Source organism: Netta rufina (assembly GCF_964035555.1).
Source record: "Netta rufina genome assembly, chromosome: 1".
In the NCBI taxonomy this organism is placed as follows: domain Eukaryota; kingdom Metazoa; phylum Chordata; class Aves; order Anseriformes; family Anatidae; genus Netta; species Netta rufina.
Genome location: NC_140123.1, coordinates 119662219 through 119677908, shown reverse-complemented (window position 1 = coordinate 119677908; position 15690 = coordinate 119662219). Strand labels below are relative to the sequence as shown.

At 44.1% G+C, this 15690-nt stretch overlaps 1 protein-coding gene across 1 annotated transcript in view; it reads right to left on the bottom strand.

The window, feature by feature from the left end:
* The window catches only part of GRAMD1C (GRAM domain containing 1C), a gene marked incomplete at its 5' end in the record, with an annotated part of 48671 nt that extends 33609 nt beyond the window's left edge, over positions 1 to 15062 (bottom strand). Inside the window, 3 exons of the mRNA XM_084295685.1 lie at positions 14216 to 14344; positions 14540 to 14580; positions 15005 to 15062. Of these exons, the coding sequence (XP_084151811.1) occupies positions 14216 to 14344; positions 14540 to 14580; positions 15005 to 15062 (228 nt within the window). The remainder of the gene's footprint in view (positions 1 to 14215; positions 14345 to 14539; positions 14581 to 15004) is intronic.
* Between the last annotated feature and the right edge of the window lie 628 nt (positions 15063 to 15690).

The window sequence follows — 15690 nt, the reverse complement described above, 5'->3', positions numbered from 1 at the left end:
CTCTGCTCAGCTTTAAAAAGATGACAAGTTCCTAAACATTACCTTCTGTCACCTCCAATAGCAGAAAGCCTCGGTGTCTGTCCACTAATACTATGCACTGGAGTGTAAAAGGCATTGAGGGAGGGAGAGAAGAGTAAGATTTAGGTGCAACCAGCAGGGCAATGTTAGACGTGTCCTCTGAGCTTCCACAGCTGTACTTCAGTCATGCTTTTAAGAGAAAGTACTTCTTGAAACACACTGTATACAAGAGACACATATTTAGCTGAACAGAAACTGAGCATTTCTGGGGTTATAACACAAAATGAATCAAGAGGAGAGAACAGGAGCATTACAGAATCACAGACACTTTTACACTAATGCCCAAATCAGCCAGTTCAACAGCTCCAAGAATAAAAACTCAAGATATCTTTGAGTTTTACATAGGAAAAAAATAATTCTCTAGAGCATAAAACCTGCTATAGCTTGTCTGGGAATCCCTTGCTGGCATTTAAGTGTTCTTTGTCACATGATTGGCAAATAGGCAATAAGAAATGCTCTTATTAATTGTAGATTTCTATGGGGCTCTTAGGACATTTATGAAGAGCCTGCTTTGAATCCTTATCTAATCAGAAGAAAAATGAGCACACTGAAGCTTTTTAACCTTATCTTTTCCTTATTTTGTATGAAAATGAGCTTACTTAGATCCGTAATTATTATGCACTCAGTATGGGGCTTGGTGATTAAGACATCAGTCAATGGACTCTGGAAACAACAGAGACAATTTTAATACTACTGGCAACATCAATTTCCTTCAAACGAAGGAGAGGAGACATTTCCATTTCTATGAATTCAGCATCTCTCCCATCACCATTATAGCGTCCAATACGTGGCAGGATTTGGGCAGGTTGCCACCTCCAGGTTCCAAAACTTACCATCAGCTATTAAAAGAAGAAATCACGAGACAGGCTGCACTAAGGAGCTTAGGAGATGAAAACAGCAGTTTTTAAACACACGCGTATTTCCAAGTCTACTTATAAGTCATCAGGCAAACACGTTGCCTCGGGATCATCTTAGGCATTTATGGGCATGCTATATTTAAGCACTAGGCGAACCATTAAGTCCAGTGACAACGTATTAACGTTCTTTATCTGAGGCCACAAAACACAGACATCTACAAAGCAACAGAAGCAGAAAAACCTCTTCAGCGATGTCCAGGAAGTTTTTAAAGACAGCTACGTAGGAATCAGAAACAACTTGAAGACACTGAATCAGGACACTGTTGTACCTTGTTTAGAAATTGACTGAGTTCATCTATATAACGTCAATTTTCCAGAAATAACGTTAATTTAAATAGGACTAACCTGAGTTATTTCTATGCTGAAAGCCTGTTAAAGCCTGTGAAGGTTCCCTTCACATCCACACCTTCAAAGCGTGGACACTGCAAAGAATTTGAGCCACTTAGCAAACTGTGGAGGAAAATTAAGCTACACCTTCTCCCAAGGGTACAGCAAAAAGGCTAATTGTTAAGAAATTATTCAATTGCATATATAAGCAAGCATGCAAATAGTCAATCAGCCCCCGTAGATCTGTGTGCACATTTTTAGAGTTTGCTAATGGCAGTTCCTAATTTTGCATTTGCTTTGTTAGTGCATTGTCCTTGATTTGAGACAAACCCACATGCTACACGACAATTTGCATTCTGTATTTTTTGACATGCAGAAATAAATACAAACAGCTGAGAGCAGAGGTAAGATGACCTCTCTCAGAGTAATAAAACTTGGAGTTCACCTGATTTTAAGAGATCCGCACAAGTCTCCCACTGAGCTTCACAGTCTTGGTAGCAGTCATGACTACGTGCTTGGGGTCCCAGATTCCAACAAGCCTATGAACAAGCTGCCTGGCTTTTTCCTCACATATATTTAAAAGCTTTACTTAAATATCACAACGTGGACTACTGCTCTTGCTCCTCAGTTCACAAGTAAGGAGATCCATGCCATCCACCCCTCTAAATAAAGACCTCCTGATGTGCTGTTCCTCAGACACAGAGGAACTTGACCTGTAGTTTCCAATTAAGTTTCTAGGCACGGTTGAAAACAAATTACTTTTTAATCCTACCCTAGCACATTAAAATAAATGTTAATTACCCTTGGGAAAATTGTTGCATTTCTAATGAAGAATGGATTGTTTTCCCTTATTCAAATACATCTGAAAACCTGCTTAGCATCAAAAGAAAAAAGTCTCCAGAAGAACAACACAGTCAGAGGGGAGTCTGATTTTATACAAAAGGACTGACTTAGAACAAAAGTATTCTTGAGACTTATTTGTACAGGCAGAAATATAGAAAACAAGGCACCACCACACTTTCAGGGAGTCTAAACCCTCGTTAGGCTATGAGAGAGCCTTAACAGCCCTGAACAAGTCGTTTAGCAGCGTTGGGCAAGCAAATTGAAGCCTTCTCTTACTCCAAAGCAGCTACAGGCCAACTTACCTATAAATATAAGAACAAATCCCACAGCACCATGTGGGTAGCCCCTCTGCTGATGCTACCTGTACAGCATGCCCACTCTGACAAGCCTTTTCATCAGCAAAACACAAATCCCTCCGCAGTCATTTCTTCAGCCCAGAAGCTTCCACTAGAACCATCCAATCTAACCCATAATGCTCAATGTTGTGACTTATGTCCTGCTTTAAAACCAGAGCTGTGATGACCAAGATCCCCCTTGGGAAATAAAATACGTACAGAGATACACATTTTATCTTCCTGATTTCAGAGTCACCACTGATGGAAAATCTATCCTAGCTAAGGGTATTTCTATCTGTCTGTTGATTAATGTGATTTTCACCTTGTGAACTATCTCCAGATTGTGAGCAGGTTACCTTCTATCTTCTTTTAGAAGGCATTAAGTTTCTCGTGTCTATTAGCAAGACTTTTTGCAGACTTATTGTGAATCCCCTCCTCTTCTGAATCCCCTCCTACATGTATTTGCAGTGTGGTTCTTCAGCTGTGAGCTCCAGAGATAGACATAACATTGCAGGAATCACTGCAAACACACACAAATTCAGGACTCACATTTGCTTTTGGGCAGAGAAACACAGTAAAAGCTCACATTCACGTGACTATCAGTCTCCCTTATCTTATCAAGACACTGGGACACAGTTTCCTATTTCTTCTGAAAACAAGTGTGAGACCATGTTTTAAATACGTCAGACTTGTTCTGTGTTAAGTTAACCCTCTCATGACGAAACAGAATGGATCCACCCCTTCAGTGTTTTTTTTTTTTTTAATTTTTTTTTTTAAAAAAAAAGGGTTAGTGAAAAAGAAAAGAAAAATCAGAGAAATTTTGGGTTAGAACTCCAATTATTGGCTACTCTTAAGCTTTACTAGCAGTATCTTACTGTTCTTTCCTTTCTCTCAAAGCATAAAAACATGAAACTTCCACAGGGAAAGAAGGAGTCACAAGACACCTCCTCGCTCCAGGTGACTTACTGCGGTGTGTACGGCACACGGTGCACTTCAAGGCTGGCTGTGCAGCAGAGTTTCCACTTTTTTTTTGGTTTTAAATAAAGAGCTATTTGATCTCACCTCCTTGCCCACACAGTTGTATTTAATTAATAGGTCATATGATTCATTGCAAATAAAAGGAGAGAGAAAGCAAGCAATCGTTGCTAGGGTCAGTTTAGCCACCATAATCCGCAGGAACCTGCTCTCCTAGAGTAAATTTTTATTCCCTTAAGTAAATGGAAGCCAGCTCATAGCCGCAGTGGGAAAGGGGAAGAGTTTAAGGAGCCAGGACCATTTTACTTACATTCATTTTATGCTCTTCTTCAACCACCCTTAACTTCTCCGGAGAGGGGAGGCTCCTAAGCACAGGGCACTCTTCCAGTGGGCCACTGGCAGGCACAGGGCTGCACACTGGGGTCATTACGTCCCCTCCTGCAGCCCAGCCCCGCTCTTATTTGCGCAGGCTGAAGGAGAAAGAGATTTTAACATTTCTTAGTGACCGAGCAGAGAACAAACCACTGGCAGCTTTGTCCTTCAGGGGCATCTGTGGACAGGCAGAGCAGCATCCAGTAAGAATTTTAGGGTAAGTGGGCCTCTCTTCTGTTGGAAATACAGCATGTAAAATGTCAAGGGATATTAGAAGAGACCATGAGCAAATACTCAAGTTATTGTATTTTCTAGTTTTTTTTTTATTATTATTATTATTTAAATCCATAAGATACCACAAGCAAGGCGGGAGACTGTACATAGTCCCCCTAAAATGAGGGTTAGTATTAAGTAGTTCCTACAGATGCATGGACAGGCACAGTAAAAAAAAAATTAAGACAGACCATTAATTTCCTCCATCTAATACAAGCAGCTTCCAAAAATCCACGTAGCAAGAAACCTCTCCCATATTTCTTTACGGAGAGCTTCTGAAATATTGGACGCACTCTTAAAAAGTATTTGAAAAACCCAGGTTCATGAAACTGGCTAAATTAGGTATTTAAGGGACTAAAGACTGGTGGGTCAAGTATATCAAAAGCAGGTGTTGCATACTCCCAAGCCTTCATGTGTTCATCCCCTTTCCCACTTGCACCACCTCAACAGCCGTCCAGCCCTCACCAGCTCCACTGCAGACCCTCATCCTCATCAGCCCTTGTTGACCTGACAAGGACAACGGGTGTCCACAGAAGAGGATCAAACCCTTGTGTTTCAGAAAAGCAGCTCTGTTCGGCTACTGATGAGAAAGGCTGTACCACAAGCGTTTACCACGTGGTGCCACATGAGCACGGCTGGCCTCGAATCCTGCTCACAAAGGCCCGATCGTCTCCTGCACTTCACCAGCCACCTTCTCCCTCCGAGGGCAGGACAGAAGAAGGTCTCATGCTTGAGCGGTGCCTACACAAGTATAAACATCAAGTCACGTTGCAGCACAGCCTGGAAAACAGCCTCCAGTCCGCAACCAAAGTTGTCACAAGTACAATCCTAACAGACAAGAAAAATGAGCACTGTGTGAAGTACCGGGAGCTCTGCTGCTAAAACTGGGTTATACCATTAGGAACAAGGCATGAACACCATTTCTGTGGAGAAAATATTGAAATTTGGCTTCCCACCCAAGCAGAAAGGGAACTCGAAAGACTTGGTGCTCAGAAGGTGAAAGTTGGGAACGGTCTTCGCAGTTCCAAAGTCCTTCACAGAACTTCAGCTGGCTGTGCAACAATTTTCATTAGAAAAAAATAGGGAAGAGTAGGAAGAACTTAAAAATAAAACGTTTCAGTTCAGAACATGTGAAGACCCCTCCAAAGTTCCTCCTTCAGGACTCCCACCAGAATCAGCTCCATTTCCCAAGCCACTACATTTCAGTGGCACAGGACTCAGCTGAAGCTATTCCAACGAGGTCTGTATTTAACCTCATGAGGCTCTACAGTCCACTCAGAGGTGCAATTTAACTATACACGTTACTAAATGACAGCTCAGGATACAGTTTTCGTGTGTCCTCTATCCAGAGGGAACAGCACCTAATGAATAATGCATCTTGCAAACACAAAAGGAAACACACTTCAGGCACACACAAACTGAGCCCTCTGGAAATGCGTTGCAGCTGAAGACGCGTTCTTATCAGTGATAAGAAAGCCTCTTATCAGAAAGAGCATTATAAGCTTTTCTGGAAAAAAGAAGTTTGGATTGAATATATCCCCTGCTTATTCTGAAGCAATTGCTTTGCAGTGTTTACTGTTTTCTCCTTGCTAGTGAGTGTCCTAACCACTTCTAAACAGCGATGCACTTTCCTAAGCTGACTTAACTTTCATAACGACTCTGATTTGGATGCAGAAAAAACGAAGTCTGACATGCACAGCGAGGAGCAAAGCATATGCTCAATCTCAGAAATAAAACCGGCTGAGGCATGAAGCTAATGTAAAGACAGAAGATGCACGTAGCCTACACATACCTCCTCCTCCTCCTCTAGCTGGCTGCAGTCTGTTCCAGTCCACGCAAGTCCCTGGCCAGCACTCCGGCAGTCTCTGCAGCTCCCCTCTCCTCACCCACTCATTCAGAGCCAGCGCTGGACGCCATCCAGCAGCACTAGCTAGCTTTCTGCCAGCCTCTGCTCGCTTGCCAGCACGGAAAACAGGCAGAAACACTCTGGTCTTGCAGAACTAGCACACAGATCCCGCAAGAAGTAGTTAAATAAGAAGTACGGGGACCGGGGAGGAGCTCCAGCCTAAAATGACCGTAACCTAAACAGAGTGGGGGAGGCAGGCCAAACCAAGCAGCACAGGTCACTCGAAGTTCACAGAAGTCCCAAAGGGGACAGCAGAGGAAACTACTGTCACCAGGGAAACACCAGCTCAGAAAGGAGCACTTGGTCCCCACTGCTCCTCCTCTCTGCATCGCTGAAAGCTACAGCCCATGCTGAGACACTTCCTCAGGCTGAGCTCCAGAAGTTTGGGGACTGGGGCGTGCTTCATGCAGAGCCAAGCAGCCAAAATAAGCACAGCACTGCCCAGAGCTCCATCCTTCACAGGCACAGAGGATGCAGGGCTCTGTGTGCCTGCCAGACCTTTGTCTGCCCTCAGAGGGGAGTAGTAGGCACACAACTACTCTGTTTTCTTTGTGCTGTCTGTGCCTTCCCACCTGTCTCACCTGGGACCTGTCTGCTGCATTTCTGTGAGTGACTACGATTTGGGTTTGGGGACGTTGTGGGAGCACAACGAGGCTGCTTACGAGCATCTCCCAGCGTTGAAGCGTGCATGGGCACAGCATCACCCGTGCATCCCCAGCTGCAACACTGGCCAAAAAGCTGCCACAACACACGTGAGGTTTCAAAGCCGCAGGAGAGGAGGCAGGTGACTGTGCTACATCCACTTGGAGGTGTAGGAGGCTGGGCTGGGAGCGAGCAGATCCCCTTGGGCACTTGGCTGAAGACGCAGCTAGTGACTCACAGGGAAGAGAAATCCCTCTCCTACTACATACAGCCCTGCTGAGGAAGCTGAGAGAAGGGAAAAAAAAAAAAAAAAAAAAAAAAAGAGAGAGAAAAATGGATTTCAAAGCATTTTAGTCACTCATATAATCAGATCTAAATCTGAATACCTCAAGGAGAGAGGCAATTGAGCACAATGAGGCCATATTTACAGCCACGTTAGCAGCCACAGCTGCTCACTGCTATTAAGCACTTGGGTGGTGGCACTTCAGATGCCCCACAGTTCTGCCAAGATCAGCAGCACGGGTAAATAACACCAACTGGTTTCACCAGAAAAACGAGGCAACTCTCCTGCCTTCCTGAGACAGAGCTGAGATACACCACGGGGAATCTCGGCGTGCTAAAAGGAGCCACAAGATATCGAGAGGCAAATCCATAGGGAAAAAAAATTGTTGACTATTTCCTTCTACCAGAAGGACAGCAGGAAGACCCAAAGTGATCTCAGAAAGGCACCACCAAAGCCTGGGTACCACCGGTGTGGTTCCAGTCTCAGAAGTGGCACGAGTATAAAGTGGTTCAGGGGATTTCCTGTTTATAAGATAAAGTCATCTTCAACTGGCTAAGCACACCTGAGTATGGAAGCCTGAACCACTCTGCAACAAGGCTGACGATTTCAGTTTCAGCTATAATTACTTACATAAATGCTACAAAGTACCTCTGAGGTCAGGCGAAACAAACACTTTGATTTTAAACAAGAAGGTTAAGCAAAAACATTCAAGAGATTCGGTCACTTTCATAGTGAAAATACCTTTTAGGTGGCAAAATGGTCCAGCCTCAGACTTACTCAACATCCTCAAAACCATCCATAGGTTTTAATAGCTTCCTCACACCAGGTAGTAAAGTTATGCCCACAGTGCCTCTACCAGAGACCATGTTTCACACCAGCTTCCCAAGACACCAATAAATGTCAAATTGACAAGGGTCTTAGGGTGCCCAGCTCCTTCTCATTTTAGGGAACATTTGCAAGCCTGTACACACTTTCCTCATTTCAAGGATATAATCAGAAGATCCAAGTCATCCTTTCTTCCTCCTTCTCAACACAAATTTTATCTAATGTACAAAGATATTAAAAAAAATAAGATCTAAAAGACCAAGTTCTAAATCAGACCTAATACAAACAAACCAAGTGTGTTTGGATGAACTCTGGAGTTACTATTTTAACATCATGTAATTTCACATCAGTGTGATGGAAGAGAGCTCGTCACCCTCCCTGCACAGAGTTCTCCTTTAGCTCAGACAATTTCTCTGCTCCCCAGTTAACTTCAAGCCCTGTAACCACACTGTCAGGTTCCAATAGACATCAGCATGCTAACTGATATGATGCAGTCGCAATTAAAAGCTCAGTCAGGATGACTTCTTTTTGGATAAATACAGACTTTCTGAACAACAGTTTCATCTGACTCATATTTCTTCCTACAACATGTGTGAAACAATTAGCCAATGTTACTTGTTAATAGCATCTGTTCCTTCACCTGATCTTTCACTGAAGACAACATACTGAAAAAAAAAAAAAAAAAAAAAAAAAAAAAAAAAAAAAAAACTGCTTTTCTTTAGACTTGTTCAATCCTTTTAACAAGTAGGGGAAAAAGCCTGTAAGTAGCCCTACTGCATCTGAAGTTACATGGAAAATAGCACTTGCCAAAGATTTGCCCCAAAAGTACATCTTATGAAATATCTAATTTGAGCTCTTCCTTTTCTACCTTAGAAACCAAATGCAGATTTTACTCTTAGTCATTCCTACATTAAATCTGCTCCCAGACTCGACTGAACCATTGGAACCAAGAAAGAAAATGTGAAATTTTTCTTCACCTTTACATAAAAATTGTATGCAAGGGGTCAGCTACTGGGGGGCATTTCTATCAGTGTGAGCTAAGCAGAGCTGCATACACACCACAGTTCACGATCCCAGACCTCCACTCACTCTGCAAGCATTGGTATATCGAGTCCTGCTGGGTAGGAAGAGAACTTCTCAGCTTCTCCTGTTTTCTGCTATGAGCAAGCTGCAGTCCTGAATAACTTTGTCATTTCCTTTGGGGTGGGCTGCCGTAACAAATACATAAACTGAACACATCACCAAACCTAAAACTCATGAAAGAACACCTCACTTGTAGGCTTTACTGACTCCACAATCAATTTCAACAACAACAACAAAAAGCACTACCCAAGAAGCCCACTTATTCCATGCAGTTTCTAAAATGCTGCTGATATCACTAAGGAATCTTTACATAACTTAATTAGAGCAGAACCATCTGTTACTTGAAATGAGACAGAAGATGACTTCCAGAGTAAGCACTAACAGAAAAGTCATACACTCGTCTGTACCATTCTCATGTTTTTGAGGAGAGAAGCATGTGTCCCACGTCACCCAACCATCCACAGGAGATTTCAGATTTTGAAAAGGAGATTTCACTCAACCAACACTAACTGCACCGAGTTTCAAAGTTATATTGCACATCCACTGTTTCTGTTTGCAGCATCCAAATAAATAAACCACACGGATCTGAAGCATTTTCCTCCTGATCTGTTAGCTATCAGGTTCTGGGCTAATTCTTTAGAGGTGTGTAATAATGCATGTTAGATACAGCTTCAAGTCACTGCAGCTGGGGAAAGCATATTTGCACAGGGCACTAACTGCTGCCTTCAAGTTCCAGCCTGCTCTGAGCAGTCAGATCTCCTCCAGTGCTCAGTTTGGAGCTGTATCAACAACAACAAGGGATTCCCAGAGCGAAAACAAGTGAGGGGAGAGGGAAAAACTAACAAAAACAGCCACTAACCAAATAAACTGTGTTCAAGGCATAGCCAGAGATACAATTGGCCTTTTCCTCACCCTCTCAAAATGCTGCATCTGTATACACAGGGCCAAAGAGCACCTATTCTGGAGATTTCAGATAGGTCAACAAATGACATACCAGAGCTGGAAGTACAGCAAGAGCTTGCTGAGGAATTTTATTCTCTTTGGAGACCTGCAGCTAATTCTTCTCCTCCTTAGCCGGCTGCTTCATACCAGCAAACAAGGAGGCAGCTGGAAATCCTCCTGACGTCACAAGCCGTGATGTTTCTCCCTCAGAAGCCAAGTATTTGGAGGTAAGAGATGAGAAGAAAGCTTTCTTTGGAACAAGTAACATACCAAGTGCACAATACTGGAGATGAAGCAGCTGACCAAAGGCCTTAAATATTGGTCTGTCAAAATATAGCCAGTGATGCAAGTTGCCCAATAATCCATCCCTGGAGCAAACCTGAGTATTCACAGAAAGGAGCATTCAAACAACTACAGATGCATGAAATATTTCATGGAGCCCTTAGCAGTCTTAAGCCCCAGAGCACGTCAGCTTATACCTGTGCCACAAAAAGTTACCACCTGAATTGTGATGGATAGACCTGCATCCCTCCTGTGTGGCTTTGAGCCATATGTTCATCACAGCCTTGGCATACATACTTACACTCTCCCACAGATTAGCTCTCTCTCATAATCCATACCCATGTCTTTCAAATTTCAAAACCCTTTTCCAAGTCTTGTGTAACCTCACAGGTTGTGGTATTACGAAAAATAAAAGGCCTCAAATTTTACTTTTCCCTGTATCATTTGTTTGCTTCTGTTGCCATACTCCTTGAAACTGACATTACATGGCATTCAAGTTTTCTTCTATAAAGCATCTTTCATTATTTCTCTTCCAAGACCTCCTCGGCACCTCCATTTCCAAACTCTTAAACAACTCTCTCAGATAAAAACAGCTTTCTGAGATGCCCATTTGATTTCAACAGCTCTTTCCACCTACCGTTTCATGACGAGATAAGGACTTACTTTTTTATTCCTCTTTTCCACTGGCATTCTTCTTATTACAGACATCTATGAACTCTGGCTGTTTGCTAATAGACAACAGTTCCCAGACAAAATATCCTCACTTTTGATGTAAGGATCCTTTTCACTAGCTTCCTCATTCACCTTTATCCTTTTATTCATTACAACAGGAGAACAGTCGAGATTTTCACAGGTTTCTTCTTCCAAAGATAATAAATTTAATTATATTTCAGTGTGAAGAATGTAAAAAGAGTAGAAATCAGAATCTTGAGATAAAGCTTCCAGATGTAACTTAATTTCCAAAGCATCTTTGATATTTGCAGATGCCAAAATCAGAACCATACAATCAAAAGTAGGTGCAAGCCTTACAGGTTCCAGCAAGGTGGTCAAGTTTGCAAGAAGAGTATTTTTCTTCCTCCATGAGGACAAAGTCTGGCTTTGTCCACCTCCAGGGAACAGTCTTCAAAAAAAAAAAACACCTCAAAAATATCCCCAAAACAACACTTTAAAGGGTATTAATGAAAACATCCTCAAAGAAGCGTAAGTCTCATAACAACAGTTTGTACTGCTATAATTTAAGAATTGCTTACACTAGTATAGAAAATTAATCCTCACAATTTTCCAATAAAGCTGTCCACAGTATTCTTGCTTTAGAGATGGAAGAAAAAAAAAAAAAAAAGTCAAGCATAGGATGACATTTTTCTCTTCTTTCTTCTGCTGCTACTCTTCCTTCTCCCCACTCACCATAGTCAGGAAAGAGATTATAACCCAGAGGCTCCCAATCTGAGTCTGCTGTTAATTGCATTTGCTCATAGCACCTATAGAGCATTAGTGATACTTAGCATGACTTTCAGAGGCATGGCACAACTGCCTACTCCCACTCAAATCCATGAAAAATTGAAGACAAACCAGTCAGACTTTAACCTCTGCCTTTGGTTTCCATCATCAGAGAAGCAACAGGACATACTCAGAAAAAAAATGAATCCTTGGAGCGAACAAAAGTCAGACACTTACAGGCTCTCAAAGCAAATAAGCCAGGCAACAAAGCTGATATCCAGGTGCTCCCGCAGGCTGCTCTTGCTGTTGTAAGAGCTCCTGAGTTTTACCAACTTAAAAGTAGGAATGAGCGTTAACAAATCCACACCTGCCACGGGACACTAAGATCATCCTTGGTCAAGTGCTCATGACACATGCTTTATGCACTGCAACAAGCTGCCTTCCGTGTTATCACCTACACATCGACTGTGACTCAGTATTCAGGGAGTTCTAATGATTTGTTTATATCCTTAGCAGCTGATCATCAGCCATGAAAGTTATTAAAACACATTTTCTGTCTAGAAGAGCAGGGAAAGATGCCAATGACATAATGTTTTAATTAGAAGATGCAAGCACCTTTTTTTTTCCTTTGCCTTGAATTTGCAACATTCAGCTTCTTGCTGCTTCTAAGTTCAGTCCTCCCGAGGCTGAGAAAAGGAGTAGCACAGCCTCCTACAAACAGACCCAAAGAAGTTGTTTTTTTTTTTTTTTTTTTTTTTTTTTTAAAACCTAATCAGCACCATAAGCCGCATAGCTGGAACTTCAAAGCCACAGCAGTGTCTTAAAAGAGGCAAGTATTTACACAATTCTCTTAAGAACGAGGTCATATTTGCCGAGCCAGATAAACACAAACTTCAAACAAATACTGAAGTCTTTGAGTATAAACCATACGCAGAAGGCAACCGCTAAGTACTAGAGGATGCTTCACACTTGTTTAGGAGCTGTCACAGCGCAGAAGAATCCCAGTACCCACAGAAGTTATGGACAGGCAAAAAATGCTGCTGTGAGGACATGCAGTATACTGCACACACACTGCCCGAGGCCCTGCTCAGAGAAACTTCTAACCTTAGGCATGCGTCTCCAAGCTAAAAATGCACAGCCAGTAGTACAGTTATGAACTTCATACTTCACTATTTCAGACTGTCAAGCTTAGCAAATCCTTACCAAGTCCAACAAACTGACCCTGAGATCTCAACAGGTTTCTTTCCCACATAAAATACCAACTGTGCTAATGATTGTGCAAACTAACTCTCAGCAGTACATAAACAATCTAATTTATTATGTAATGAGAGCTCAGCTGACAGGTACAGTGCCTACACAACATTATTTGCTACCAACTCAAGTACAGAGGTACAGCTGGGCACAGGCAGGATGCCCTATATCATCTTTGTTGTTGTAGGCACAATGAAGAAAACACTGAATGATCTAAACACTCTAGCAGTGTAATTCTCAGACCTACTTGGATTCAGCCTTTCCCATTTGTATTGGCTCCAGATGGCTGTTGTTCAGTTTAAAAGTATACATGCATTTCAAGGGAAATGTATGTTAGCACCCAAGATGTGAAGTCAATGTTCTGACCGGGAGGGATAAAGAGACACGCAAATTAGATTTATAAATCTAGTAAGATTCAAACAAGAAGCTGAGAAATCTGATCCCACAGTCCTGCTCACAGCTCTGCCACCAATTCCCTGTGGCCTTTGTGAGTTACTTCATCGTTCAGCGGCTTAGCACAATGAACACTCTGGTGACCTCATCAGGACAAGGACACGGCCATCCAGATGATGTTCCTATGGAAGCACAAGCTAAGGCACGCCAATTTACTGGGGCCACCTGATGCAGATCTTGAGTCACACCGTCAGAGCTCTGAGGAATCCAAGTCTTTCACGAGATCAGGTGTTTCCCCACCTGTTGCTGGGCACCCAAGCGTGCCACCTTCCTAACAGGGTAACCCATCCACTAAACTAACAGCAACACACACACTAAGCCCACACTCATAAGCTTACCTTGTCAAGGTAATGAAAAAAAAATACAGATCCAAAAATTAAGAGTGTTAAAAAAAGTGTTTATTTTTTTTACACTCTCCATTTTTGGTGAGGCAACACCCTAGGGAAGAGCAGAATGAACACGTGCACACTCCTTCTGCCCTTCCTAGTCACAAATACCGTTCTCCATACAGAACTCAGAAAGCATACCTTTGTGGAAAACATATATGCTCACCTGACAAAAAAAAAAAAAAAAAAAAAAAAAAAAAAAAAAAAAAAGAAGCCAGGAAAGCACATCTTATCCAAGATCAAGATTAAGAATCAAACTCAGCCCTTATTGTTAAAGAGCATCAGTGACGTTCTAGAGGCATAAAGAGACACTGGACGGGTCAGTGAACCATGCAAGGAACTGGGAGACAGGCCTGGGCACGGAAGCCAGAAGTCCTGTCACTAACTTGATACGTGACATCAGGTAAACAATTTCGTCCCCTCTCAGTCTCAGCTTACACTTTAGTAAGCCGATAATGATAAATTACCTACCTCACTACATGGGTGGAGAGCGCTTTACTAATTCATGACAGCAAAGCAACCTGAGAAGAGTGGATATAAAGCTAGTCCACGTACACACATACAGATGGAGACAGATAAACAAATTGGAAGAAAAGACACGTTACCCAAAAGCTCCAGTCAGCACTCCAACTGTACTGGGCAGGAACCTGCATCTTCTCTGAGCACGAACCAAGAGCCTCCTCGGAGTCCGCAAGCAGCTGGCTGATAAGACCATGATCCACCTCATGAACTTCCTGCAAACAGGGAAGGGAGGTTATGTCACTTGAGAAAGGCGCTGAAATAAGATGGTTAAGCCATTTAAGAACCGTGTATTAAATGAAACTTGACGTGCTAGGTTTACCCAGGTGAGCGGCATGGAAACGCTTCCCACTACCAGCGTTTTCATCGATCTTTTTTTATAGCATATGCTCTATTTAATTTTTACCTACCTCGTTATCAGAGTACATTATTTCCACAGCAACACCTCCACCTGGGCATTGAAGCCACACAGATGTTTAGAGCTGGGCTAACCTGAACAGGAGACACCTGTGCACCACTTGCAGGACACCTCTGGGCACCCAGGGACCTTTCAGAAAGCGAGTCTGCACTTCCCAGAGACGCAACGTACTTTATCACGATACAAATATATATATTTTATACCTATTATTTACACCACAAGGTTTATTTGTACAAGACACAACACTACAGAGGCCAGCAGCTCTGCTTGCATTCCTCGTTAGGAAAATAAGCACGCTTCTGGAGCACTTTCCCTCGACACCGCTATTCGCTTGGGAGCTCGGCTGAGCTTCAGGAGGGGCAAGGGAGCCACAGCACAGGGGGACACTTGTCCCAAATCGCACAGCAAGCCGGGCCAGCACCCTACCAGCCCCCAGCCCACCCAGAAGATCCCAAACTCGGCTTCTCGCCCAGCAGGACCCGCAGCCGGGGCGGCACCGCCACGGCTCCCCCCATCCCCGGCGGGCCCTGCCCCGCTCGCTGCCCCCCAAAACTTTCCGAACCGGCGGCGAAGACGTCCGGGACACCCCCCCTTTTTCCTTTTTTTTCCCCTTTTCCCCCCTCCCGGGGCCGGGGCACGGAGCTCACCGGCGGGGAGCGCGCAGAGCCCGGCGGCAGCGGCGGCGCTTACCATGGAGGGGGGCGAGGGCGGCGCGGCGCCCGCCAAGCGCCTCAGCGGGGCCGCGGCCGCCATTTAAAGGGGCAGGCGCGGAGCCGAAGGCGGGAGGCGCTTGCCGAGGGCCAGCGGCTCATGAGGAGGCCGGGCCGGGGAGAGGAGGAGAGGAGAGGAGAGAAGGGAGAGGGGCCGCCCGCCCACGGCTGGGGGCTGCCGGGCAGCCCCGAGGGGGAGCCGGGCTGGGCGGAGGGGGTTTGGCGAGCCTCCCCCCCCTCCTCACCCTAAACACGCGGGGGGAGCCCCTGTGAGGCTTTGGGAGAGCTCGCTGAGGACGGCGAGGAGTTGGTGGAAAGTTTGGGGAGGAAAAAGTGATGACAGAGCCTCCCCCCCCTCCTTTCTTCCCTCCCTCCCTCACAGCGGGAGGCGGTGGGGCTGGGCACAGCCTGCCCAGCGCCGCTCCACAGGGAC